Source organism: Bos grunniens, chromosome 21 (genome assembly GCF_055505025.1).
Source record: "Bos grunniens cultivar Pamir isolate PY7600 chromosome 21, Bosgru_T2T1.0, whole genome shotgun sequence".
Taxonomy (NCBI): Eukaryota; Metazoa; Chordata; class Mammalia; order Artiodactyla; family Bovidae; genus Bos; species Bos grunniens.
In genome coordinates, this window is record NC_141185.1 from 67,605,399 (window position 1) to 67,632,716 (window position 27,318).

A 27,318-nucleotide genomic window follows, 5' to 3' on the forward strand; every position below is an offset into this window, starting at 1 on the left:
GCAGGGGGGTTCTCAGCATTTCTTATTATGGAAATTTTCCACATGCCAGAGCGTGGCACAGAGCCTTCACCGAGCTGCGTGTGCCCGCCACCCAGATGAGGCCTCAGTTGGCCTCCGCCAGCCTTGTTAACCGCCGTCTCTTTGCCAGGGAGGAGGAGCAGTACGTGAACCGGTTCTGGAAGGAGATCCGCGTGGGAGACTTCGTGCGCCTTCGCTGCAATGAGACCATCCCTGCGGACATCCTGCTGCTGTCCTCCAGCGACCCCGACGGGCTGTGCCACATCGAGACAGCCAACCTGGATGGGGAGACCAACCTGAAGCGGCGCCAGGTGGTCCGAGGCTTCTCTGAGCTCGTAAGTGACCTGGTGCGTTCTGGCCCCGGGGACTGCATCCCACCGTGTCTCCCGAGTGGGCCTCCATGCCTCTGGGCGTTCATTTCCTGTGAGAGCAGGTCCGCGCCTGAGTGGGGCCGAGGGTCTGAGCGGACCTGGCGTGTTCCGGCCCGGGGACTGCGTTCCGCCGTGTCTCCCGCGTGGGCCTCCATGCCTCTGGGCGCGTTCGTTTCCTGTGAGAGCAGGTCCACGCCTGGTTGGGGGGTGGGGGAGCGAGGGTCTGGGCGTTCACTTCCTGCGAGAGCAGGTCCGCGCCTGGGTGGGGCCGAGGGTCTGGGCATTCGCTTCCTGCGAGAGCAGGTCCGCGCCTGGGTGGGGCTGTCGGACTGCCCGGGGGCGGGGAGCAGTCTGGCTCTGGGAGTCTGGGTCCACTGTCCACTTCTCAGACTTGGAATGGCCTTCACGTCACTGGGAACACTTGGGCCTGGCCGACTGTTGGCGCATTTCTGCCTGTTGCTCTTGTTCTGACACAGCAGAAGTAGCGACCTGGCCGCAGCATGCGGCTTAGGAATTCCTCTCCTCAGGGATGTGTCTGAGGTCACCCGCATCCACCCGGGTCCATCTGCGTTACCGTCTCTGACTGGATCCTGTCTGGGAGGAGCGTCAGTCCAGCTCAGACATGCTAGGCCTGTGAGGACTGAGAGGTAGAACCGGGGGCCGGGCCCAGCCCCGGTACCCACCAGCAGCCGGTGGCTGAAAGCTCAGAGCCCTCAGGAGGCTCCCTCCTCTGTTGCCCTCCAGGCCTGTGCAGAGGAGACAGGGCGCCGACCTCAGGGGCTGGCAGGGATCATGATCAGGATCATGGCGGCCCTTGTTCTGACACCCCGCTGCCTGTCTCTGTGCATGTGGGCCTTGCCATCAAGCAAGGAAGGTTTAGGAAGCACCTGAGACGATGTGCTCCTGTGTTTCAGGAAGGCCGCCACTGAGGGGCGTGGAGGGGTCTCTTCCTCTGTCGTTGCCCTGTCTTCGTGAGCTCCTACAGAGGAGCCAGGCCTTACAGTCAGCACCGAGGGGTTCTGGAGCAGTTGGCTTGTTTTATAGCCTGGGGTGTCCCTGGGGCACTGTTGGCATCTGCGGTGCAGTGTTCATCTTGCAGGGTGGCTGGGGGGTATCCCTGGCTTCCGCTGTGAGTGTCCGTGCCGTTTGCCCTTGGTTGCTGTGCCCACCTCGACACATTTGCAAAGGGCCAGATGGCCTCCCACACCCTGGGGCCCTCGCCAGCCCTGGTGGCAGGACTTTCTGAGCCTGATGCTCAGACACCTCCTGCAGACCCCAACTTCCTCACCATGTCCGGACCATTGTGCCCTTGCTTCCATCCACTACCCTGATCTCCTCGTTTCAGGCTCCTTTTGTGCCAAGAATGTGAGTTGCTTCAAATCTTTCTTGCAATGAGGCAAAGCATACATAAACATTAAAAATGGTATTTTTAAAAACGGGATCGTCTCCTCCCAGATCAGAAGAGTTGATGGCAGGGCTCGCTGGGCACCCTCGGGGCCCAGCACTGGCCCCTCCAGTGCGCTTCAGCTTCCTTATTGATCGTGCTCCAGGGTTTGGTAGTAAGTGCACAGGGCGAGCTTACCCTGCCCCGCATTCCCGCAGGCTCTGTGTGCCTCTGCTCTGAGGCCGCCTAACTCCCGGGCCTAACCCTGGTCCCCAAAGCCTGCAGTTTGTGAGCCCTTTCCAGGGTCCAGCCCAGCGTGGGAACCACCCCTGAGGTCAGCAAGGATGGGCTTGGATTGGAGGGAGGCGGTGACGACACAAACTCCAGCTCCATCCTGAGAAGCGGCCAGTGTGTGCAGAAGGTGCGTGTAACATAAACAGACGCACCTGAGCATCTAATGGATGAAAGCTCAGACAGTGTGGGACAATCTGGTGAAACTGCAGAACTGGAGAGCAGAGTGGATCTGTTTGGATGGCGAGAGGGGCAGAGCCAGGTAGGTGCATCTCCTTGGTCAGCTCTCCTGAGTGACTTTCTTGTTTCCTATCATCTGGTTTGTTCAGCTGCTAAACTCAGTAATATCTAAAAGCCTCCTCAACCCACTTTTTTCCCAAACGAAAGCTGGAACACCTTACTCTTCATTGGTGCTTTGTACAAATGTGTAATTTGTAAGATGGATTGGATGTTGAAATTCCAGGATGGCCACAGACGGATGCATCCTTAACCTACCTGCATAGGGCCTGTGTGTGCCTGTGGAGGCCAGTGGAGCTGAGCCAAAATTAGGAACCTGAACCATTTTGATTTATTAAAAAAAAAAAAGGTCTGTATTAGCACCCAGATTCTTCAACATGCACACTCTAGTCCCTATTATTAGTATATTTTTTCCCCTTTATGTTTTTTTCTCCCCTTCTTTCCCTAATGTCCAGAGGCATTTTTCTGGTACCTGAATTTTTCTTTATACAATATTATTCTGAAATATATGAACTTCCCCATGGAAGCCTGACAATTGGAAAACCAAGGTTCAGCTGTAACGCTACAATGTCAGGAACATTTCAGTCCTGTGTATTGAGGTGAGGTTTTCACAGATGGAGTCAGCTGGCATCTCAGGCAGGTTTTGAAAAGCTTATTCCTGTCCAATACACAGTAATACTGTCCCAAGTTGATGACAGCTCTGTTAAAAGTGGAGGCCCCTAGGGGAGCTTAAATTAGAGCTATTTGAAAAACTTAGGTGAAGAATAAGAGAGGGCCTTGACAATGATGCAGGGTCTGGGTGCATCCACCAGGGTCTAGTGAGGAGGCAGAAACCACACCTGATTTAGGGCAAGTTTGATGTAAAGCAAGAATTCCCCATGGCGGTTGCACAGTAAGAAGTAAAGTGACTCCCCAGAATGCAGAAGGGCTGACAGAACAGCCAGTGGTCCTGGGGCTGAGACAGCGTCCAGGGAAGAGGCCCTGAAGCTGAGCCTTGCTCTCATGGCCGAGCTCGTGGACGTCCCTTGTGGGATGGTAGGAAAGCTACTGGGGGCTGTCCCAGGGGCTCAGCCCTTACGGGAGTAGGGAAGCCTTCCGCTGAGAGGCACTGGGGCATGATGCCTGTGGGATGCCGAGGGTGGTGCCATCCGCTGAGAGGTGCTGGGCATGATAAATTCAAGATGCTGAGGCAGGTGCCATCGCTGAGAGGTGCTGGGCATGGTAACTTTGGGATGCTGGGGCAGGTGCCATCACTGAGAGGTGCTAGGCATGATGCCTTTGAGATGCAGGCCAGGTGCCATCACTGAGAGGTGCTGGGCATGATGACTTTGAGATACCGGACAGTTGCCATCGCTGAGAGGTGCTGGGCATGATGCCTTTGAGATGTGGGGCAGGTGCCATCGCCGAGAGGTGCTGGGCATGCTGCCTTTGGGATACCGGGGCTGGTGCTATCCACTGAGAGGTGCTGGGCATGGTAACTTTTGAGATGCTGGGGCAGGTGCCATCCGCTGAGAGGAGCTGCTGGAGTTGGGTGCTGGGGATGCCCCCTCTGTGTGTGACTCCTGCTGCTGCCGTGAACGACTGCCAGAGGTGACTCTCTGGACAGCAGCTCTGGGGGTCCCAGGCCTGTGCATGAGAGGGGCTCAGGACTTGGTGCAGGGGGCAGCAGAGCGGGCTCGGGCCCCGGTCCCCTGAGCTGAGAGTCCCGGAGGCCAAATGCACCGAGCGGACTGCTGGCGCCGCCCCCATCCTTGCTGACAATGAGAAAGTGGCTCCTCTTCCCACCCTTTCCAGTTTCTGAAGTCGTTTATGAAGAGCTTGTTTGCCAGGAAGGATGCTGAGAAAGACAGAAGTGGTCCACACGCTGCAGGGTCTGGGCATTTAAGGTGGTGGGCCCAGGCCTGCTCGCCAGCAGATGCTTGACACTGAGCAGTGAAGAGACGCCCTTGAGGGGACGGGATGGGAAAGGGCCTTCCAGAAGGCCAGGGAGGCATCCAGAAAGAGGCCGTGAACTGCATTCTGAAGGCGAGGGTGGGAGGGTCTGGGAGCCAGGGAGTGTTTTAGGCAGTGACACAGGTCAGATGATGTCTCAGAGGTGGACACAGCATTGTATTTACTGAAGAGTGTTCACCAAATCATACAGAATTCAGAGGCTGGAAGCCCAGCATGATGACAGTGAGGTGGGGTGCACGTGTGGCCTGCCCAGATCCCCGGGTCAAAGGACGGGGCTCCCGGACACCTCCAGCCACCCAGCCGTCTCGGCTCTGGAGAAGGAAATGTAGATATTGGCACTTCAAACTGAACATTTGGTTTAATGTTGGGGTCATGTAAGTTCCCTTGTGGTTAGGACTCCGTGCTTTCACTGCAGAGAGCCCGATGGTTCAGTCCCTGGTTGGGGAACTAAGATCCTGCAAACCAAAAATGAAAAAAACGAAGTTTGGATCAAACTGTCAAATTGGCATTATCCACGAAATAAAAGGGACTCCAAGGCTGACCAGGAGAAGGCAATGGCACCCCACTCCAGTACTCTTGCCTGGAAAATCCCATGGACAGAGGAGCCTGGTGGGCTGCAATCCATGGGGTTGCTAAGAGTCGGAGACGACTGAGCGACTTCACTTTCACTTTTCACTTTCATGCGTTGGCGAAGGAAATGGCAACCCACTCTAGTGTTCTTGCCTGGAGAATCCCAGGGATGAGGGATCCTGGTGGGCTGCCATCTATGAGGTCACACAGAGTCAGACACGACTGAAGCGACTTAGCAGCAGCAGCAAGGCTGACCATGAACTGTCCCAGCAACTCACATTTGTTCCAGCTTCCTGGGAGTCAGATCTTACCGGGCCTCTCCTGTTCATAGTGGTGCAAACATTTCCAAATCATATTTTTAAATATAAATTGTGAGGTAATGATGTTGTACACTTTTATAGACAAGAAGCAGAACGGGAAATCAGGAGATTCTACCAAGGCCACTCCTCCGCCCCTTGACTCGGGAGAGTCTGGCGCCCCCGGGTCTGGCTGCACGGGCTGCTCCAGCCCCGTCCGTTCTGGGCGTCTCTCTCTCCATCCCGCACGTTCATTCAGGTCTTCCTTATGCTGATGATTTCACAGTGATCATTTTTTTTTTTTTTACAGACTCATTTTTGTGATGTTTCATTCTTTTAGCAAACATTTCCTGAGCACCTACTATATGTTAAATGCTATTCTAGGCACCCATCAAAATAGGCAAACCTCTTTCCCCTAGTGGTGAATAAGGAAATTGCGCAGAGGTGGACCAGAGCTACTACCAGGGATAAAGCAGCAGTCGGGGCCCACGTGCCCAGTGATGGAGTTTGGCAGAGGGTGGGGCCCCGAGGCACAGAAGGCATATTGGAGTCAGGGAAGGGCTGTCCAGGAGGGGACTTCGTGTGGGCTAGTTTCCTGGGAAAAAACGTTCCTCTGGTTTGTCTCTTGGATGGACCTGTGGGATTGTTGCCCACACCCACGGGGCCATCTGCTTCCTGCGGTGTGAAGCGCTGATTGCAAGAACTGTAGGAAGAGCTGAACCCACGAGCCTGCCCAAGTTCGCTCTGCCCAGGCGTGTGTGGGTGTGTGCATATGTGTGTGCATGTGTGCCTGGCACGTGCTCCTGATGACATCAGTATGGAATTTCCTAGGCTGGAAAAAGTCTGAGAAGCACTACCTTAAAAAGTAGTGCTTTTTAAGTATACATATAGTTAAATATACATGTGTCCATCCTCCCCCTAATGTCCAGACTGGCAGGATCCTAATCCTAAGTCAGTGACGTGGCTTTCCTTGCACTTATGCACATAGATTTGTCTAAAATCCCACCAGTATTGGGTGCCAGACTGTCAGGCAGTGACAAAGCTGAGTTTCCTTTAGGAGGGAGAGGCAGTCCTCCCCCAAGCTACTTGATAAAATTCAAGGAGCTGAGAAGGATAACCAAAATTCCAAATATGAGGAAACAAAATTAGTATTTTTTGTTTCTACCTACACATGCTCCCCAAATTATCTCTATGGTAGGAAAACTAGGGGTGAAAAAGTGGTTTGTGATATGGTTCTTGCAACAAAGTTTCTTTTTCCTTAAGCTTTTCCAGTAGTCTTCATATTAGTTACATTCTCTGCTGTGAGACTGAAGAAGGAAACCATCTGTCATCAAAGTGGAAAACAAAGACAGCTGGCTGGGTGTGTTAATTGGATCAGTAGATATCAAGCCTTCACAAAAAGATTCATGGTTTTCTTTTACCATGAAGTGTAGTCATTAAGCTAATAATTTATTCTATGGGACATTTTTTAAAAAATGTTTGTCTATAAGTTGAGCTTTATTTTTATTTTTTTGAAAACTTTTTATTTTGTATTAGGCTGTAGCTGATTAAGTATTGTGATAGTTTTAGGTGAACTGTGACGGGAACTCAGCCATACAATACAAGTGTCCATTCTCCCCCAGACTCCCCTCCCATCCAGGCTGCTGCGTAACATTGAGCGGAATTCCATGTGCTGTACAGTAGGTCCTTGTTGGTTATCCATTTTAAGTATAGCATGTGTCCCTGTCCATCCCAAACTCCCTAACTATCCCTCTGCCCATCCTTTATGCAGGCAACTGTAAGTTCTCTAAGTCTGTGAGTCCCTTTCTGTTGTGTAAGTAAGTGATTTGTGTCGTTTCTTTTTAGATTGCACACGTATAAAGGATGTTGTACGATATTTGTCCTTCTCTGACTTCACTCAGTACGACAATCCGTGTTGCTGCAAATGGTATTATTTCATTCTTTTTAATGGCCGAGCAGTATTCCGTTATATATATGTACTGTGGGACATTTTTATTCTCAAATTTAACAAGCATATACTTTTGTTAAGGGATATTAAATAGGTAAGAGGAAAGACTTTGAGAAAGAAAATTATTTTGAGAATATATTTGGACTCAAATTTTAATTCTAGCAAGTATGGATATTCAAAGCAATTCAGTTAGGTAGGTAATATCATTATCTGAGACATGCCGTGTTTTATAGTATCAACCGTATTTGATTAATGGGGAATGTCAATTTGATTGTATAATAAGATGCTTTGGTTTCTAATCCTGGTGACTTTGCCATGGATTTTTTAACTTGAACCTGTGGTCTAACAAAGCAGACTTTACAGAGAGTGAAGCACTGTTATCTTAATGAAAACAGCTGAATGCCAGGAAATTGATAATATTCTGTTTATGTGGAGGATTAATCATAAAAGATCTTATTACAATATATAAAAACTTCAACATTGTGTTCATTTAAATTTGTGCTTTTTGTATGGTTGGAAGTAGTTACTTCTTATTCTAGGAAAATGATAACTAAAGCTATAAGGTTTTTGTTCTATTATGGTGGTGTACAATGTGAAGTGTTTTTTGTATGTTTTCTTTGAAAAAATAATTTAATCTATTTTCAGTTTTTCTAAATGTAGTTGAATTACATCAGTGATTGAAAAAAGTTTGAGGCTTTGTGTGTATGTTTCTGGAGCAGGAATTTCTTTACCAGCAGGAGCTGACAATGTGAGATCTTCCCAGTTGTCATAAGTTCCTCCTCATAAGTGAATATGGATGTGTATGTAGGTGTGTGTGTGTGTGTGTGTAGGCATGTATATGTGTCTGAGAGTGTGTGTGTGCAAAGTGTGTATCCCAAAGAATAAAGCCAGATGATCTGAGCATGTCCAAGTTACCACTTTTGACTGTCTTCGAGGAGAGGATAAAAAGATTCTTTCCTGGGCTGAAATGTAGTGTTCCGGCAGCATGTTGACCTACAGGAGCTCACTCCTGAGGGGCTTGGGATTTTCAGTCTGATTGTCGATCATCTCTGTTCCCTGAATGCATTAGGCAGTGGTGCCCAGGCAGCCCCATCTCTGCACAGTACGCGGTGAGGCAGTTTATTTCTTGATGGGGTGTCGCGCCTGCGGTCTCTCCCTTTCCCTTGTTTTCTGAGAAGAGCTCCTGACAAGAGGAAGGTCCCTGCTCCCACAACATGAGACCAGTTGCCACAGCATTTGAATGTTTTGTGTCAGCTTCCTTTTGTTTCTGAATGTTTAAGAGTCTAATTCCTCATTTCAAATAAAAGCAAAAATAAACAAATGGGACCTAATTAAACTTAAAAGCTTTTGCACAAAGAAGGAAACTATAAGGAAGGTGAAAAGACAGCCTTCAGAATGGGAGAAAATAATAGCAAATGAAGCAACTGACAAAGAATTAATCTCAAAAATATATAAGCAGCTCATGCAGCTCAATTCCAGAATAATAAATGACCCAATCAAAAAACGGGCCAAGGAACTAAACAGACATTTCTCCAAAGAAGACATACAGATGGCTGACAAACACATGAAAAGATGGTCAACATCACTCATTATCAGAGAAATGCAAATCAAAACCACAATGAGGTACCATCTCACGCTGGTCAGAATGGTTGCAATCAAAAAGTCTACAAACAATAAATGCCGGAGAGGGTGCGGAGAAAAGGGAACCCTCTTACACTGTTGGTGGAAATACAAACTAGTACAGCCACTATGGAGAACAGTGTGGAGATTCCTTAAAAAACTGAAATAGAACTGTCATACGACCCAGCAATCCCACTACTGGGCATACACACTGAGGAAACCAGAATTGAAAGAGACACGTGTACCCCAGTGTTCATCACAGCACTGTTTACAATAGCCAGGACATGGAAGCAACCTAGATGTCTATCAGCAGATGAATGGATAAGAAAGCTGTGGTACATATACACAATGGAGTACTGCTACTGCTGCTGCTAAGTCACTTCAGTCGTGTCCAACTCTGTGCGACCCCAGAGATAGCAGCCCAGCAGGCTCCCCCATCCTTGGGATTCTCCAGGCAAGAACACTGGAGTGGGTTGCCATTTCCTTCTCCAATGCATGAAAGTGAAAAGTGAAAGTGAAGTCGCTCAGTCATGTCCGACCCTCAGCGACCCCATGGACTGCAGCCTTCCAGGCCTCTCCAACCATGGGATTTTCCAGGCAAGAGTACTGGAGTGGGGTGCCATTGCCTTCTCCGAATGGAATGCTACTCAGCTATTAAAAAGAACGCATTTGAGTTCTAATGAGGTGGATGAAACTGGAGCCTATTATACAAAGTGAAGTAAGTCAGAAAGAAAAACACTAATACACATTCATTAACACATATATATGGAATTTAGAAAGATGGTAATGATGATCCTATATGCAAGACAGCAAAAGAGACTCAAATATAAAGAATAGACTTTTAGACTCTGTGAGAGAATGCGAGGGTGGGATGATTTGAGAGAATAGCATTGAAACATGTATATTACCATATGTGAAATAGATTGCCAGTCCAGGTTTGATGCATGAAACAGGGCGCTCAAAGCTGGTTCCCTGGGATGACCCTTTGGGAAGCAATGGGGAGGGAAGAGGGAGGGGTTTCAGGATGGGGACACATGTACACCCACATGGCTGATTCATGTCAGTGCATGGCAAAACTACCACAATATTGTAATTAACCTCCAATTAAAATATTTTTTTTTAAAGGCAAAGAAACCAATAGGGAAATACTGCAATAATCTAGTAAAGAAATGGTAATGGCCTAAAATTAGAACAATAATTGTGAAAATGAACAAGATGAGTTATACTTAGGAAATATTTAAAGAGCAAGATCAATAAGAATTTGTGATTAATTAAATGTGGTTTATAAAAAAAAAGAGTCTAGTTCCTCACTTCAGCAACAATTATAAGGGACGTTATATAAAGCCTTCCGTCTCCGTGGGCTCCTCCGTGGAAGGCAGCGCTAGGTACCTGCACTGGTGAGAGTGCTTCTGAGCGTCTGGCCCCCATGCATGTGAACAGAGCAGGGGTCCGCACCCACCTCTGCGTGGTCATCGCAGTGTCCTGTGAACCACGCCCACCGGGGTTCTTGGCCTTCCCCAGTCAAGAGAAAATTAAAAGAGGCCAGACACCAAAGTCAGGCCAGTCTTCACTGGAGCCCCTGCTGCAGCAGTGAGGGCGAGAACAAGCCACAGGCCCCTCTGCTCCCCCGAGGGGTGCAGGGCAAGCTGGTCCCAACGTTACTTCCTTTGTGGGGGTGGGGGGATGTGTCCAGGGTTCGGGCTGAAGCGGTGGCACAGGTGGTTTGCAAACCCTTCGGTGGTGCTGTGTGCAGGGGGCAGGCACAGTACCCTGCTTTTGTCCCAGCCCCATGTTTTGCTGTTGGCTCTTTAGATGTGGCAGTTGATTGGTGGTGGTTTTTTTTTTTTTTGGTCTTTTTGCGTCTTGTCCATAATTTGTCCCAACTGTGCATGCACACAGTTATTTTTGTAACTTATAGGTTCTTGATATTTTGTAGCTTGAGGAAACATTTGTTCAGGTGCAGGCACTGCAGCAAAGGGTCCCAGGTCCCAGCCTGTCTAACTTGCAGGGGGTCTGTCTGTAAGGGGAGGGGAGCTGTGCTACACTGTTACCCACTTGGGTGTGGATGAAACCATGCTCTTGACATCTAAACTGGGTTTAAACCATACTGAGATACACTGGGGCTTTCCCAGCAGTGCCGATGAGTAACCTGTGCTGCAGAAGGCACTGGGATTCGACCTAGCGGGACTGATGGGTGTTGTCACCCAGCTGAGGTCAGGCTGAAGTTTGTTGGTTTCCAGTAGAGCCGCTTGCTAGGTAGCAGCTGTGACTGGATGCCTTCCCCTCCCTGCCCCCTCCTAAAGTGTGTCATTGCAGGTGACCAGGAATCCTCCTCTCTCTTCCAGAGACTGGGCTCTGAGCTACATCTGTGTGGGTTTTTGTAAGTTTAGAATTGGGCCTAAGCTTCAAAATCATTCTTTGTTGTATGCACGCACACACCTAATGCTAATGCAAACAAATATCTTTGTGTGAGTCTTGTGTCTTTGAGAAAAAAGGAAAAAATTTACTCTCACGTACTTTTGATGAGTGACTTTTCAGCAGCTCCTCCTGCCGGTGATTAGACGTGAGCCCTTTTGGGTGGTGAAGAAGGCCGGCTTCAAAGGCCTGCAGATCTAGGTTTGTTTTGGAAGGAACTTCAAATGGCTTCTTCAGTCATCTGTCCTTGGTCGAGCGTTCTGGAACCTTGACCATCAGGCGGGAAGTCTTGTGAGGACGGACTTTGTGAGGCTGCAAGGGCGAGACTGAGGGGCATCCGCCCTCAGCCCTGGAGACCCCCTGGAGGGTCCCGAGTGTGGCGTCCTGAGTGGACACTCTGCGAGCAGGCTCTGCAGGCTGAGGTGCGCAGGGAAGTTGTGCCTGCAGGGCGGGGCCCCGGAGCTCCGGTAGGACTTTGTCTCAAGCACCAGAGAGACCAGAGCCTCGGGGGGCTTGGATTCTGGGAGGGGCGCCACCCTGCACATCGTGCCCCCAGAAATCCGTGATGGCTGCCTGCCCACCTGTGGACAGGAGATGCTGGCCCCGCATACCCTGGGACCGGGGTTGCGGGGGGCCCTGTCAGTGGTCAGAGAGCTGTGACCCTTCCCGTGAGGAGCCCACCCACACCCCCAGCCCTGCGTGGTGGTCCCAGCGGACTCTCCCCCAGCGCTCATCGTATGCCAGGCCTCTCTGTCACTGCTGCTCCTGATTCTCTCGAGGGAGGTACACGGACTCCTGAGTAACCCAGATCCCCTGTGGCACACAGCGCGGCCCAGCCTCTTGGCTTAGTGTGGGCAGAGGGCAGGCGGGGTGCAGGGCTGACCCCCGGGAACCCAGGCCAGTGCTGTGGAAGGTTCCGGATGAGGAGGCCTGGGCTGTGCTCTGTGCAGCCTCTGGGTTGTGTTGGGGGGCAGCATGCCATGCTCAGGTTGGGCAAGGTGAGTCTGGGGTCCCACGGTGGCAGTGCCATACAGGGCCCAGCTGGGCTTCCTGCCCGGTTTGGAGCATGTGCTTCTGACTCCACTCCTGTGGCTTGAGAGGCAAAAAAGATGTTTGCTTTTATTCTAAGCAGAGGCAGCTGTTTGTTCCACTGATTGCACCTTTCAGAGAAAAGGTCCACGCTGAGCTGCTGTGGCAGGAGCGGGCGGCCTGGATACCCCTCCTTCTCGTACCGGTCCCACAGCCCTGAGGAGCGCTCTGCACCTCCGCACCCCACCCACCCCCGTCACGGCCCCTCCGCGCTGTACCCAGTCTCAGGCCGGCCACCCCCAGCCGTCTCCACCCGTGCACAGCGTGCCCACTGGGCTGACCCTCCTGAGGGCAGAAAGCCGCCTCGGTCTGAAGCTTCTGCAGCGCTAGGCCCGACTTCCGCTGGGATGCAGCCCCTCACGAGTTGTCACCTCCGTGGGGACACCCAGGGCCCTTCCATGCATGCACGCGAGCTGTCCTGTAGAGTCTGTCCCGAATACATGCCTCTGAAAGAGAGCACCTCCCCTCCCCTCCCCTGCTTTCAGAACTGGGAACTCTGCCAGTGACATGCCTGGGGCAGTGGTCTCTGCAGCTCTCTTGGCCAGCACTGAACCACTTTGTACTCTGGTTGACCCAGACCCACCCTGGGGGTACATGGAACCCTAGCACTCTGCCTGCCTGGGGTAGGGGGAGGTGCTGGGCTGTTTGTGCTCCCTGAGGTTCCCAGGGCCCTGAGATGAGAACACTGCCTTCCTCTCTCGCAGAGGAGGTGGTGGGTCCGGAGAGCTGGGTGGCCCCGTCCTGGCTCACGGCTGGCCCTGCAACCTCTTCCTACACCTCTGCAGCTCCGGCTCCTGTGCTCAGCCTGCGGGGGCTGGACCCACACTCCCCAGATGGCACCTGGCGGGCCCTGCTCGCACCTTCCCGGTGCAGCAGAGGATCTGGCACGTCTTTCCCCTGAGGTCGGCCCGGGGCGTGGTGGCAGCTGCAGTGCCGGAGCGGGAGTCACAGCCAAGTGACCTTGTAGCCTTCACCCTGGCGCCCGGCTCAAAAGCCTATGGCGAGGCAGGCACTTTGGGGCATCGCCGTGAAGTTAAGGGACAGCTCCCCAGGCCCGAACCTCAGGAAGGAAGCTGATCACTGTCCCAATACCCGACTAGAATGTGCTCTGTGGTGGAGCAGCCAGGCTAAGGAAACTGCTGATGCCAAGAAGCCAGGGGCAGAACACGCGGCGTGTTTGTCTGTATGTGTCTCTCTGTACAAATGCACAGGTACAGGAGACAGAGGTGTGCACACACACTTGTATCTGGGGGCTCCATTCAAGGTTTGATTGGTGGGAGTTCTGCTGCTTTGATGTATTGGCAAAAACCTGGCCAGGTTTTTTGGGGGTCCTTGGGATGTGCCTCTTACCAGGCCATGGCCCTTGTCCCTCACTTTGCTCCAGGAGGCCTGCTTGAACACGGGGTCCTGGGCAGGCCAGTGGACGGTGACCTCTGGGGTTCTGGGGCTGCGAGAAGGCTCTGCCTCCGAAGGATCCAGGTGCTGGTGGGGAGCCAGGAGGACCACCCCCCACACACACACACACACAGAGGGTGGGGTCCAGGTGCTGAGGAGGAGCTGGGAGGATCACCCTCCCCGCCCAATCACACACACACAGAGGGTGGGGTACAGGTGCTGGTGAGGAGCTGGGAGGACACTCCCCGCCCCGACACACACACACACACGGGGGGTGGGGTCCAGGTGCTGAGGAGGAGCTGGGAGGAACACTCCCCCACCCCAACACAGAGGGGATGGGGTCCAGGCGCTGATAAGGAGCTGGGAGGATCCCCCCCACCACCAACACACACATACACACACAGACACACACACAGGGCGTGGGGTCTAGGTGCTGATGGGGAGCCGGGAGGACCCGCAGGCGCTGAAAGGCCCCTTCTTGTGCACAGACACGGCACTCCATGTGCTGGGCACCGTGATGAAGGCAGAAAGCACCCCCACCCCCTTGGGGCTAGCAGGCTTGGTGAGCTGCGCTGTGGCTGGGGTGAAAAGCGGTCACACGAGGCTGTGGCCTGACTGAAGCGGCCAAGGTGCTGCCCACCCTCCTGGCCCAGCGCCCCCTACCCTGCCTGCGCTCCCTGCCTGCCCTGTTTCCCCAAGACTCTCTAAGGAAAACCTAGTTACAGGCGAGGCAGGCAGGGATGGGGAGGCCGACTGCAGACTCCAGCCCCTCAGGCCACAGAATAGAAGTGACGCTGACCTTCCATGGCCTGTGAAGCAGCACATGTCCTCCTGACATGCCAGCTTTTCACCCGATAGGTGGTGGCTGGCTCTCCTCACGCTGTCTTCCTGACTCAGAGGAGAGCCCTGTTCTAGGAGGGGCCATGGTCCTCAGAGGGGCTAGGAAGGAAAATGCTGTGGGCAGTTGATCCATGAAGGCGGCCTGGGCAAGCTCGGCCACAGGGAGCACTGTGGGGAGCAGGCTTTGGGTTCTGTATCTCCTGGCTGGTGACCTGAGGGTCATATAATCTCTCAGGTCTCAGTTTCAGCACCTGCAAGATGGGAACAGCATCAAGTCCTCCTCCCCTCCTGCCCCTGCCTGTGGCTGCCCTGGAAGTCCTCTGAGGGGGGCATGCGCAGCCCCTGTGGGCCTCTGTGTGTAGAAGAGCCCCATAATACACCCAACAGGTCTGTCCCAAGCGGGAGACATTGCTTTGGGCTCAGTGAGTCCAGAGCGGCAGGAGAAAGCTGGAGAACTGAATGCTGGCGGAGGTTGTGTGGGGTCCTGAGGAGGCCTGGGTGTGGTGTGGAGTGCATGCCTGTGGCTCTGGGATGCGGGGTCTGCAGCTTTAACCTACCCCCCTGGTTCAGGAGCACAGGAGTAGGTTGGACACACAGCATCCTGGGGGCTGCTCCTGACTGCCTCACAGGGCAGGGCTACATGCTTCAGAGGGGAAGCCCCAGTTTTTAGAAGGAATCCTTGTTCACATATCGCAGCTATTGGCAAGTACTCTACAGAAGAAGGGAGGATGCTGGCCTCACATGCTGGGGACTGTTAGGGCTCTACCTGCAGCCTAGGAGCCACGGTGCTGATCTCAGCAGATGCAACGCCCCGTGCTGCAGTGCCGACGTCATCACCAAGGTCCACAGAACCGCCAGGGCTTTCTGGAAATGTTGTTCATTGTTCAGTTGCCCAGTTGTGTCCATCTCTTTGTGACCCCATGGACTGCAGTGCTCCAGGCCTCCCTGTCTCTCACCATCTCCGGAGTTTGCCCAAGTTCATGTCCATTGCATCATTGATGCCATCCAACCATCTCATCCTCTGATGTCCTTTCTCCTTCTGCCCTCTTTCGCCCTGATCTTTCTCAGCGTCAGGGACTTTTCCCATGAGTTGGCTCTTCTCATCAGGTGACCAAAATACTGGAGCTTCAGATTCAGCGTCAGTCCTTCCAATATTCAGGATTGATTTCTTTAAGATTGACTGGTTTGATGTCCTCACTGTCCAAGGGACTCTCAGGAGTCTTTTCCAGCACCACAGTTTGAAGGCATCAGTTCTTTAGCACTCTGCCTTCTTTGTGGTTGAGCTTTTACAATTGTACATGACATCTGGGAAGACCATAATCTTGACTATATCGGCACAGTGACGTGTTTGCTTTTTAACACAGTCTAGGTTGGTCATAGCTTTCTTGCCAGGCAGCAATCATCTTCTGATTTTATGGGTGCAGTCATCATCCGTGGTGATTTTAGAGCCTAAGAAGAGGAAATCTGTCACTGCTTCTACCTTTTCCCCTTCTATTTGCCATGAAGTAATGGGGCCAGATGCCATGATCTTAATTTCTTTACTGTTTAAGCCAGCTTTTTCACTCTCTTCCTTCACCATCATCAAGAGGTTCTTTACTTCCTCTTCACTTTCTGCCATTAGAGTGGTATCATTCACACATCTGAGGTTGTTCGCTTCAACAGAACGTGAACCATGAACTTCTAGATGTTCAAGCTGGATATAGAAAAGGCAGAGGAACCAGAGATGAAATTCCCAGCATCAGTTGGATCATAGAAAAAGCAAGAGAATTCCAGAAAAACATCTACTTCTGCTTTATTGATTACGCCAAAGTCTTTGACTGTGTAGATCACAACAAACTGTGGAAAATTCTTTAAGAGATGGGAATACCAGACCTCCTACCTTACCTGCCTCCTGAGAAATCTGGTTGCAGGTCAAGAAACAACACTTAGAACCAGACACAGGACAACAGACTGGTTCCAAATTGGTAAAGTAGTACATTAAGGCTGTGTATTGTCACCCTGCTAATTTAACTTATATGCAGAGTACATCGTGAGAAATGTCGGGTTGGATGAAGCACAAGCTGGGATCAAGATTGTCAGGAGAAATATCAATAACCTCAGATATGCAGATGACACTACCCTATGGCAGAAAGTGAAGAGGAACTAAAGAGCCTCTTGATAAAAGTGAAAGAGGAGAGTGAAAAAGCTGGCTTAAAACTCAATATTAAAAACTAAGATCATGGCATCCAGTCCCATCACTTCATGGCAAATAGATGGAGAAACAGTGGAAGCAGTGGCAGACTTTATTTTCTTGGGCTCCAGAATCACTGCAAATGGTGATTGTAGCCATGAAATTAAAAGATGCTTGCTCTTTGGAAGAAAAGTTATGACCAACCTAGATAGCATATTAAAAAGCAGAGACGTTACTTTGCCAACAAAGGTCTGTCTAGTCAAAGCTATGGTTTTTCCAGTAGTCATGTATGGATGTGAGAGTTGGACTATAAAGAAAGCTGAGCGCCCAAAAATTGATGGTTTTGAACTGTGGTGTTGAAGAAGATTCTTGAGAGTCCCTTGGACTGCATGGAGATCCAACCAATCCATCCTAAAGGAGATCAGTCCTGAATATTCATTGGAAGGACTGATGCTAAAGATGAAGCTCCAATACTTTGGCCATCTGATGTGAAGAACTGACTCAGTAGAAAACACCCTGATACTGGGAAAGACTGAAGGTGGGAGGAGAAGGGAATGACAGGATGAGATGGTTGGATGGCATCACCAACTCAGTGGACCTGAATTTCCTGGAGTTGGTGATGTACAGGGAAGCCTGGCATGCTGCAATCCAAGGGGTCGTGAAGGGTCAGACATGACTGAGCGAGTGAACTGAACTGAAGGTTGTTGATGTTTCTCCTGCCTATCTTAATTCCAGCTTGTAACTCATTCAGTGCAGTCTTTCTCATGATGTGCTGAGCGTATAAGTTAAACAAACGAGGTGACAGCAGACAGCTCTGTCATACTCCTTTCTCAGTCCTGAACCAGTTGGATGTTCCATACAGGCAGGGTTCTAACTGTTGCTTCCTGACCTGCATACAGGTTTCTCAGGAGACAAGTAAGCTGGTCTGGTATTCCCTTCTCTTTAAGAGTTTTCCACAGTTTGTTGTGATTCACACAGTCAAAGGCTTTAGCATAGTTGATGAAACAGAAGTAGATGTTTTTCTGGAATTCCCTTGCTTTCTCTATGATCCAGCAAATGTTGGCAATTTCATCTTTGGTTCCTCTGTCTTTCCTAAACCCAGCTTGGACGTCTGGAAGTTCATGTTTCATGTAATTCTGAAGCCTAGCATGCAAGATTTTAAGCATGACTTTACTATGGGAGATGAGTGCAATTGTCCGATGGTTAGCACATTCTTTGGTACTACCCTTTTTGGGAATTGGAATAAGGACTGACCTTTTCCAGTCCTGTGGCCACTGCTAGGTCTTCCAGATTTGCTGATATATTGAGTGCAGCAGTTTGATAGCATCATCTTTTAGGGATTTTAATAGCTCTACTGGAATGCCATCACATCCACTAGCTTTATTGACAGCAGTGCTTCCTAAGACCCCCCTGACTTCACACTCCAGAATGTCTGATTGTGGGTGACTGACCACACCATCGCCTTAACCAATTCATTAAGATAGTTTTTTTGTACAGTTCTTCCATGTATTCTTTCCATCTCTTCTTGATCTCTTCGGCATCTCTCATCTCTGGAGATGCTTCACCTCAAATCCTAGGATGGCTGTAAAGGCCAAGCTTGCAAAAGGAAAATAATCAAGAAACAAGACTATTTATGTCCGCAGCCTCCTCACAGGCATGTGCCAGTCATGCTGCAGAGCTATCCACTGCAGCTGGGAGTCTGGAGCTGGGAGCTCTTGGGCTGCTCGAATCTGAGGGCAGTGGCCAGTGGTTTCCAGTGTCACAGATGGGGCATCCTTGGCAGTGACCTATGTGTCTGAGCTATCGGAAGTAAAGGATGGCTAAGTTCACCAGATATGGCATCCTTGGTCCTGGAAGCCCACCGTGGACCAATGTTTACATTGGAAAAACTATCATATTTGCATGTAACTCCTTGTGTTCCTAGGTCCTGGTCCAGAGGTTGGTGGGTGGAGTCTTAAGCCAGGGAGAAATGCAGAGTACCAGGCCTGTCAGCCCCACAGAGGCAGGATCTCATTTGGACATCAATGGGGGATTCAGGTCTGAGAAGCCAAGCAGTACTGATTTACATGTGGAGGTACTTAGTTTTCTATTTTTATTTCCTCTGTTTTCCAACCCGAGTAGGAAAATAATCAGTTTCTGTGTTCCTCTTGTTCTCCTGACGGAAGCAGATATTTCAGTAATTCACTAATTGACACTTTTTTTTTGGAGTCACAATACAGATCACCTTCCACAAAAGAAGTGCCGATGAGTGCCTCCGATGAGTGAATGCCAATGAGTGAACGATACATGGCATTTCAGAGGTGCTGTTTGCACTGCTTGCTCGGTCCGTGCGCGGGAGCCCCTGCTGGCCTGACCTGCTCTGCCCTCGGCTCTGAGCAGCGCCTTCTGGGCTCAGCCCTGGCACAGCGAGTGCAGGGCCCTGGGCTTCCTGCCCTGGCCGCCTGTCCCTACCCTTCCCAGGCGAGGGCGCCGTCCCCGGAGTCCTGGGGCCGCTCCTCCCTGAGCCGATGCCGCTGGTCAGGGCGCCGCTTGCCCCACCTGCCTGCTGCCGCCTCCTCCGAAGGGACACTTTCTGATGCACCAGGGCTTTTTTTAAAAATTTATTTTGTATTGAAGGATAATCGCTCTACAAAATTTTGTTTTCTGTCAGACCTCAACATAGGTATACACGTGTCCCCTCCCTCCTGAATCCCCTCCCATCTCCTGCCCCATCCCACCCCTCTAGGTTGACATAGAGCCCCTGTTTGAGTTTCCTCAGACATAACAGCACATTCCCGTTGGCCACCTATTTTACATGTGGGAATGTAAGTTTCCCTGTGCTTTGAGGTGACATTCCCAGCACATCCCAGGCCTCCTTGCTTGGTGCCCCAGGTCCTCCCCGGGGTGTGCCCTGCAGTCCTGTGGGCTTCCTCTGTTCATGGTTCCCGCCTCCTTTCAGGTTCTGCCCATGGGCGGAATTTTGAATACCAGCCCTGTCCTCTGAGGCCTCCAGAAATATTGCAACACAAGACTGTTAATACTATGTATAACAAGCATTCTTGGCTTTTAAAGTTTAGAATTTAAGGACAAGCTATAGGCAGACAGCACACCCCTGTGACCAACATGAATGCACACGTGTGTGTGTGTGTGTGTGCGCGCACGCACGCACAGGCAGATACACAGAGACCTGCAATCTTCCCATCATGAGGTACCTGCCCCTGAAATCAGTATTATTACCAGCTAGGTCAGCTGTATCTGAAAGGTGAGACCTTTGGCAGAGACCACCAAAGGCAGAACTGCTTACAGAAACTGTGTCCTTCCCAACTCTTGCCTCGTTTACACTGAGTGCTCTCAGGGCCGTGAGACTGTTTCTGAAAAGTGTCTTACTTAGGTCCTGGGGCTTCCCTGGTGGCTCAGATGGTAAAGAATCTGCCTGCGATGCAGGAGACCCAGGTTAAATCCCTGGGTCAGAAAGATCCCCTGGAGAAGGGCGTGGCAACCCACTCCAGTATTGTTGCCTGGAGAATCCCATGGACAGAGGAGCCTGGTGGGCTACGGTCCATGGGGTCACAAAGAGTTGGACACAACTCAGTGCCTAACACTTTTACTTTCACTTGGTCTCTGGGAGTACTCAGAAAAAGTGACAGACCCTAAAAGGTCATGGTGCGTTGTATTAGGGCTCTCCAAAGCAACAGAACCAATAGGCTAGATGACAGATAGATGGATAGATAGAAGGATGCATCAGTTTCTATCTATATGTAGTCTCTTTGTCTGTCTGTCTGTGTGTCTGTCTGTCCATGTTTATATCTCTGTGTTCAGGCTCTCAGTGGGTTGGGTGATGTCCACCCACTTTGGGGGAGGCATCTGCTTGGTTCAGTGATGCAAATGCTCGTCTCGTCCAGAAATACACATCGAGAAACATGTTAATCTGGATGTCTTGTGGTCAGTCAAGTTGGCACATAAAATTCACCACCACCTGCATTCACTTCATATCTTGGGGGTTTTCCTTGGAGAGAGTGTGAACAGTAAAAAGGCAGAGGGAAGCGGTTCTAGAACTGGTGCTTCAGCCCTGACCCCTCCTTTGAGCGTGAACTCTTCTGCTTCTGACCTTGCCTGATAGCCTGGGTGAGAGGACTCTATCCCGGGGTCTCGCAGGAGGAGGTCAGGAGAGGTGGAAGGCGGTGGAGTTGTGAACAGATTCAGGGGTGAGTGATGCCGGCGGGAGGGGTGTGGGAGCATGACATGTTCTCAAGACCTTCACCAAGTCACTTTCCCCCAAGCCATTTAGAAGTGGGCATTATTGGACCCTGAGGTCTCCGAGGCCCCTCATGCCCCTGCTCTGAGACTGCCTTCCGTGACAAAAGGCAGGGATCCTGTAGTGCTGTGGGTGGAGAAACAACAGGAATGGGCAGGCAGCTGTGCCCTGGGCATGACCCGTCCAGCTCCAGTGCCTGCTGGTGTGTCTGCTGGGTGCCAGGCCCCCAGCATGGCCTCTCGGGTGACCCCCAGTGACCCAGGGGGTTTGGGTCGATCGCTTCTCCCGTTTAACAAAGGCAGCAGCTGCGACAAGGGATGCTGCAACCCGTTGCCGCTCGGAGTGCGATGCGAGGCGTGATGTGCCAGGCCCTGGCCTCTGGTCGAGACAGCCCTCACCTGCCTCCTTATGCCAATCAGAGGCCCAGCTTTGTCAGGAACAGAGCAGCGGAAGGTAGACCTGGGCGGGGGAGATTTAAGTTAAACATGGGCGACATGCGCCTGCATAAAGAAGCCAGCGATATGTGCTCCCTGGTGTGGCGGCTGCGGGCAGGAGCCCCTGGGCCACTTCAGAAGCCCCGGGCTCGGAAGCAGCGCTGTCAGCCCCAGTGGTGAGCTGAGCTGTTCACAGCAGAGGATGGGCGGGGATGGCATTGAATGCAAAGGCCCTGGTGGCCCAGAGGAGGGGCGCCGTGGATGTCTCGGGAGCCTCCTCCAGGAAGGAAGGCCTGGGAGTCTCTGCAGGGTTCCTTCTGTGGCCCTGTCACTCCATGTGCTGTCTCCCCTCCGGGAGGGCTGCCTTGGCTGGACCCCCACGGGCCTTCACTGCCTTGCTTAGTGGGTGACCACTCACACCTGATGCCCTCTTCATTCTCAGCCGTGAGGCAGCATTACCGTCATGCCCACTTCACCTGATGGAAGCAGAAGCCTGGAAAGATGCTGTGATCTGCTGGCAGGCACTCGATTGGTGCAGGAAGACTTGGGGTTCCCATGTGGACTCTGCAAGCCCTTTGTCCTCCCAGAGGGGTCACTAATTCCCAAACTAGGTCACTCCCCCTTGTTGGTGACCGATGCCTGCAAACAGCTATGTATGCTTGTCAATTTAATTACAAGTTCAATTCTGTGTATTGGGTTGAACCATTGCTGTTGTGTGGGGCAAATTAAGACTGTACTAATGCCTTAGGGGCATCATAGAATACAGAGGATAAATATTTCAGGATGAGATTTAAAAGGAGGATAAACATTTCAGGATGAGATTGTAAAGGAGTCTCCACTGCACTTCTGGCCCTCACTTGCTGCCTGCGGTGAATCTCGCTGGAGGCCGATGCTGGTAGAGAGCCTGTGTGAGACTGGCGTCCCTGTCACTGCTGGGCCATACATGTCTGTGACAGGAGCCATCGAGACTGTGATCAGCTCCCTGCAAAAGAGGACTGTGATCAGCTCCCTGCAAAAGAGGACATCTGTCCGAGTGCCAGGCATCCCCTGTCTTCCTTCTGCTTTGCACCTCTCCTTGGCTTTGGTCTAGAGGAACCAGGTTCGCTACCTGACTGTGCATATGAGGGAACCTGGCGGGGATTAAGAGCCTTGCACCACCAGCTGACTGCTCAGCAGGAGCTGAGAGTTTCCGTCCTACGCCCTAGAGGAAAGATCCAGAAGTGCCCCTGTTGCCCCCAGGGGCGGTGGGGAGCGGGGAGGACAGTTGCTGTCTGACTTCAGATCCTTGGGTAAGGAAAAGGATTCTTTTTCTTGCTCAGGTTTTTCCACCTGACGAGGGTTATGGTCAGAAGGAGAGTGAGTGTTGCTAGCCCGTTAAGTGTGTGCGTCAGTATAAGCCCTGAGGCCGCTGCTGTTGACCTGCTTGGCGGAGGAAGGGGCGGCTCTGACACCAGTGTTTCCGGGGCGGAGGCGTGGAGGAGGCGCGTGAGAGCAGCGCGCGTGGCACAGCTGTTCCTCGTCACCAGGGCCCTGTCTCCACCACTGTGAGCCCTTCACCCCACTGACCTCGGGGGCAAAAAGGAGCACGTGGAGGGTATGATACTGTGAAGAGACTGGACTTCCTGCCTCACTCTGCGGGGCCAGCTCATGCCCGGGGGGCGTCGCTGTTTCTTCATCTGTGCCAAGTGGGTAAAAAATGCTCTTCTGGTCATGCTGTTTTAGGAACTGGAGACAAGTTAAGACCTGGTTCCTGGCATATAGCGCGTCCTCAGCAAAAGAGAGGGCGCTGTTTGGGTGCTAAGCAGGTCTGCGCTGTGGGTGTTCTTGAGGGTCAGAAGTGAGCGGGAGCTGAGCTAAGCCCCCGGTTACAGAAAGGTTTGGAGGGACACAGAGAGTAGGCTGAAGCTGGTGGTGGAGGCGCGGGTAGCACGATGCTTGAAGGAAGCTGGAGGGCTAGTCCCGGGGCCCAGGGACAGGGAGTTGCTGAGGGTGGCCTGGCTGGCTGTGGTCATCTGGGCTGCGTCACGCTTACCAGCTGCTGATATTCAAGAAGCGAACAAAAAAGCTCATGTTAAATTAATGATTTAGAATTGAAATGATGCCAAGTCCCAGTGAAAATAATTTATTTCAAGAATTCCATGTACTGGGACCTTAGGCTTGTGAAAGTAAAGTCCTTGATCGGGGCAGGTTCATTTTGTTGGAGAATGAAGTAAGTGTAGTTATTTTCTTTCAGAAATAAGTTTCTCTTTTCCTAAAATGAAAAGTATCCTTAGAGAAGTCAGATGACAGTATAGTACATAAAGGACAGGCAACTGATTAAGTGGTTATTTTTACCTACTCTATAAGACTCATGCAAAAAATTAAAAATTAGAGAAAATTAATATGCCACTAGAAAAAGAAAATCCCCAGTTTTTGCTATTTAATTATCAGTTGTAAATTCTGCCCTTTCATTTCAAAAACTGCTTCACTGAGGTGCAATCAACATATGTTATATAATATGTTAATATATTATATATATAATATGTTATAACATGTAATACATTGCACATATTTAAAGTGAACAATTTGAGTTTTGACAACATATGTATATACCAGGGAAATGATCACCACAGTCAAGTGAGTGGACATGTCGTCACTCCTAGAAGTTTTAATCTGTCTTTCCCATCCTTCCCTGAGTTCCTGGACCACCATTAATCTTTTAGTCGTTATTGATCATTTTGGATTTTCTAGAGAATTACAAATGGAATCATACAGTGTGTACTTTTTTTCCTGGCCTTTTCCTCTTAGTACAGATATTTTGAGATTGATCCAAGTTGCTGTGCAATAATAATTTGTCTCTCTTCATTGCCAGTAGTGTTCTTTTATGTAGATGTGTGTCAACTAGATAGATACCTTGATGCATTCATCTGTTGATAGACATTTGATTTGTTTATGGTTTTCGGTAGTTACAAATCAAGGTGCTATGAAAACTCACGTTTGGGTCTCTGTATGGAAATGCGCTTTCGTTTTTCTTAGATAAATAAAATACGCAGGAGTGGAGTGGCAGGATTTTGTGGTAGGTGTATGTTTAACTTCTCTGAGAACTGCTGACTACTAACTTGCTTTCCCAAGTGACTGCGCCATTTTGTGTCCGCATGAGCGTGTGTTAGAATTCTGGTTCCTCCACATTTGGTGTGGTGAGGGTCAGCCAATATTTTTGTTTTACTTATGCTAAAATATATATAACATGAAAGTGTCGTTTTTGCCATTTTTTAAATGTACAATTTAATGGCATAAATTTCACTCAGTGTTCTACAAACATCACCACTATCTAGTTCCACAACTTTTCATCACCCCAGACCGAGCTCTGTAATCATTAAGCTGTACCTTGCTATACCCCCAGTCCTTGGAACCTTTTATCTGTCTTCTGCCTTTATAATTTATAGTCATAAAAAGGAACGTAATTCCTTTTTATGACTGTGTAATATTCTATTGTTTGTATTCAATATATAGCACAGTTTCTTCATTTGCTGATGTCACTTGGGTTGTTTCTACTGTTTGGCTATGGTGAATAATGCTGCAGTGAACAGTCTGTGTTTTCATTTCTTTTGGGTTTATACTTAGATGTGGAATTGCTAGGCCATGTGGTAATTGTACTGACAGAGGAGCATGGCAGGCCACAGTCCATGGGGTCACAAAGAGCCTGACACAACTGAGCACAAGCACACACACAAATGGTAATTCTATGTTTAGATTTCTGAGGAACCACCAAACTCTTTTTCCACAGTGACTGCAAGTTTTACATTCTCAACAGAAATGTATAGGGATTCCCATTTCTCTAGATCTTTGCCAATATTTGTTGTTTTCCTTAAAAAAAAAAAATGATAGCCATCTTAGTAGGCGTGAAGCGGTATTGCATTGAGCTTCTGATTTCCGTCTTCCTAATGACCAGTGATATTAAGCATCTTTTAATGTGCTTATTGACCCTTTGTATATATTCTATGGATAGTTGTCTGCTCAAATTCTTTGCCCATTTTTTAAATAGGTGATTATTTTTGTTTCCCAGTTTTGATTTGCATGTTCTGAATATTAAACCTTTATCAGATGTATGATTGCAAATACTTCCTTTTACTCTGTAGGTTGTCTTTTCAGTTCAATGATAATGTTCTTTCATTTACAAATTTTAAAATTTTGATGAAGTCCATTTTATCAGTCTTTTCTTCTCTTGCTTGTTCTTTTGTTATCATATCTAAGAATTCATTGCCAAATGTAAGATCGGGAAGAATTATCCCATGTTTTCTTCTAAGAATGTTATGGTCTTATTCTTCTGTTTAGATCACTGATCCCTTTTGAGTTAATTTTTGTATGTAGTATGACTTAGGGGTCCAACTTCTTTTTTTTTTTTTTTTTTTGCATGAGGACACCCAGCACCATCTACTGAAGAGATGAAGAGACCAGTTTTTCATATTGGATGAATTGGGCATTCATTTCAAAAAGTATTTGACCTTACATACAAGGGTTTATTTCTGGACTTTCCATTCTGTTGGTCTGTTAGTCTGCCTTTATGCCAGTAGGAAGCTTTGAAATAGGGATGTGTAAATCCTTCAACTTCATTCTTCTTAAGGTTGTTTTGGTTATGTGGCATTCCTTGTGATTCCACATAAATCTGAAAGTTGACTTTTCCATTTCTGCAAAAAAGGTTGTTGGGATTTTGACAGAGACTAAATTGTGTCCATAGATCACTTAGGTTAGGCATCTTAACAATATTAAGTCAACAATGTTTTGTATTTTTCACTATACAAATCTTTCATCTCCTTGGTTAAATTTATTCCCAGATATTTTATCCTTTTACATATTGTTTTATTAATTTCTTTTTCAGAATGTTTTTCCCTAGTGTATAGAAACAGCTGGCTTTTGTGTGTTGAACTTGTACTGTGTGACTTTGCTGAATTTATTAGCTATAGTACTTGAGGATTCCTTGAGACTTTCTGTGTATAGGATCATATCATAGGTTACTTTCCTAATAGATACAGGGCTGTTCAGGTTACCTGTTTCTTCAGTGAGTATTGGTCGTTTGTGTCCTTTAAGGAATTACCCCTTTTTATGTAATTTGTTGAATTTATTGACAAGCTTTCATACTTGCTCAATCCTAATACAGGTAATTTGTGTTTCTTTTATCAGTCCAGTTAGAAGTTTATCAGTTTTACTAAGGCTCTCAAAGAACAGTCCTTTGATTTCAACTATTATTCTCTATTGTTTTTCCTTTTCTTTGTAACTGATTTCCAATTTGATCTTCATCACTATCTTTCGCTTACTTTGTTTGGCAAGGTTCACTGTAAGGTCACTGAGTTGAAAACATTCATTTCTTTTTTTAATTAATTAATTTTTTAATGAAACAGATGAATATTTTTCATGATAAAAGGTAAAATTCACAAAGAAGGTAGATATATTAAACCACCAGACACCTTAACAACAAAGAAACAAAGATAGATAAAGCAAAAATCAGAAGAAATACAAGAGAAAGAAAAAATATGTAATCATAGTAAGACATTAACCTTTCTCTGAGAATATTTTATCAAGTACAGAAAAAAATAAGAACAAGAGCATCTTGAATGATGTCATTAATAATTTAAATATATATTTATTTTTAATTATGTATATTAATCATATCCTACACAAATATATTTGAAATTTTATATCTTATATATTATAATTAGATGTCCATAGGACATTTAAAGTAAAATTCATTTTTTGTGTGTGTGACTCAGTTATACATATGCACATATATTAGTTTTTAAATTATTTTCCATGATAGGTATTACAAGATATTGACTATATTTACCCTATACCATAAACTGTTGCTGCTTGTTGCGTATCTTTTTAAGTTAGAAATCTGATAGTCTATTCATATTAAGTGAAACAAGTGGAATCAAAATGTCATAAAATTTTTAGTTAGGCAAAATTTCATAAGTTCTCTAAATATATAAGTTATACATATTATTTATATATATGCATACAAAAGCTTTTCTATTATGCTTGATAAAGGCTTCAGAAAGAACATCAAAAGAAGAGAT

The 27,318-nt window shown here is 48.8% G+C and overlaps 1 protein-coding gene across 9 annotated transcripts in view; it reads left to right on the plus strand.

The window, feature by feature from the left end:
- The window catches only part of ATP10A (ATPase phospholipid transporting 10A (putative)), a 183,039-nt gene that overhangs the window by 73,895 nt on the left and 81,826 nt on the right, over positions 1 to 27,318 (plus strand). For 5 of the 9 annotated variants that reach the window (XR_015150598.1, XM_086365406.1, XM_086365408.1 and 2 more), the window contains exon 2: positions 149 to 365. Coding sequence is in view for 7 of the 9 variants with exons in the window: in XM_086365406.1 (XP_086221532.1) it covers positions 149 to 365 (217 nt within the window). In the remaining 2 variants the exon portion in view is untranslated. Of the gene's footprint in view, positions 1 to 148; positions 366 to 2,123; positions 2,327 to 22,717; positions 22,951 to 27,318 lie in introns of those variants that run through there. The other 4 variants (XM_086365414.1, XM_086365407.1, XM_086365409.1 and 1 more) reach the window with 3 other exon arrangements.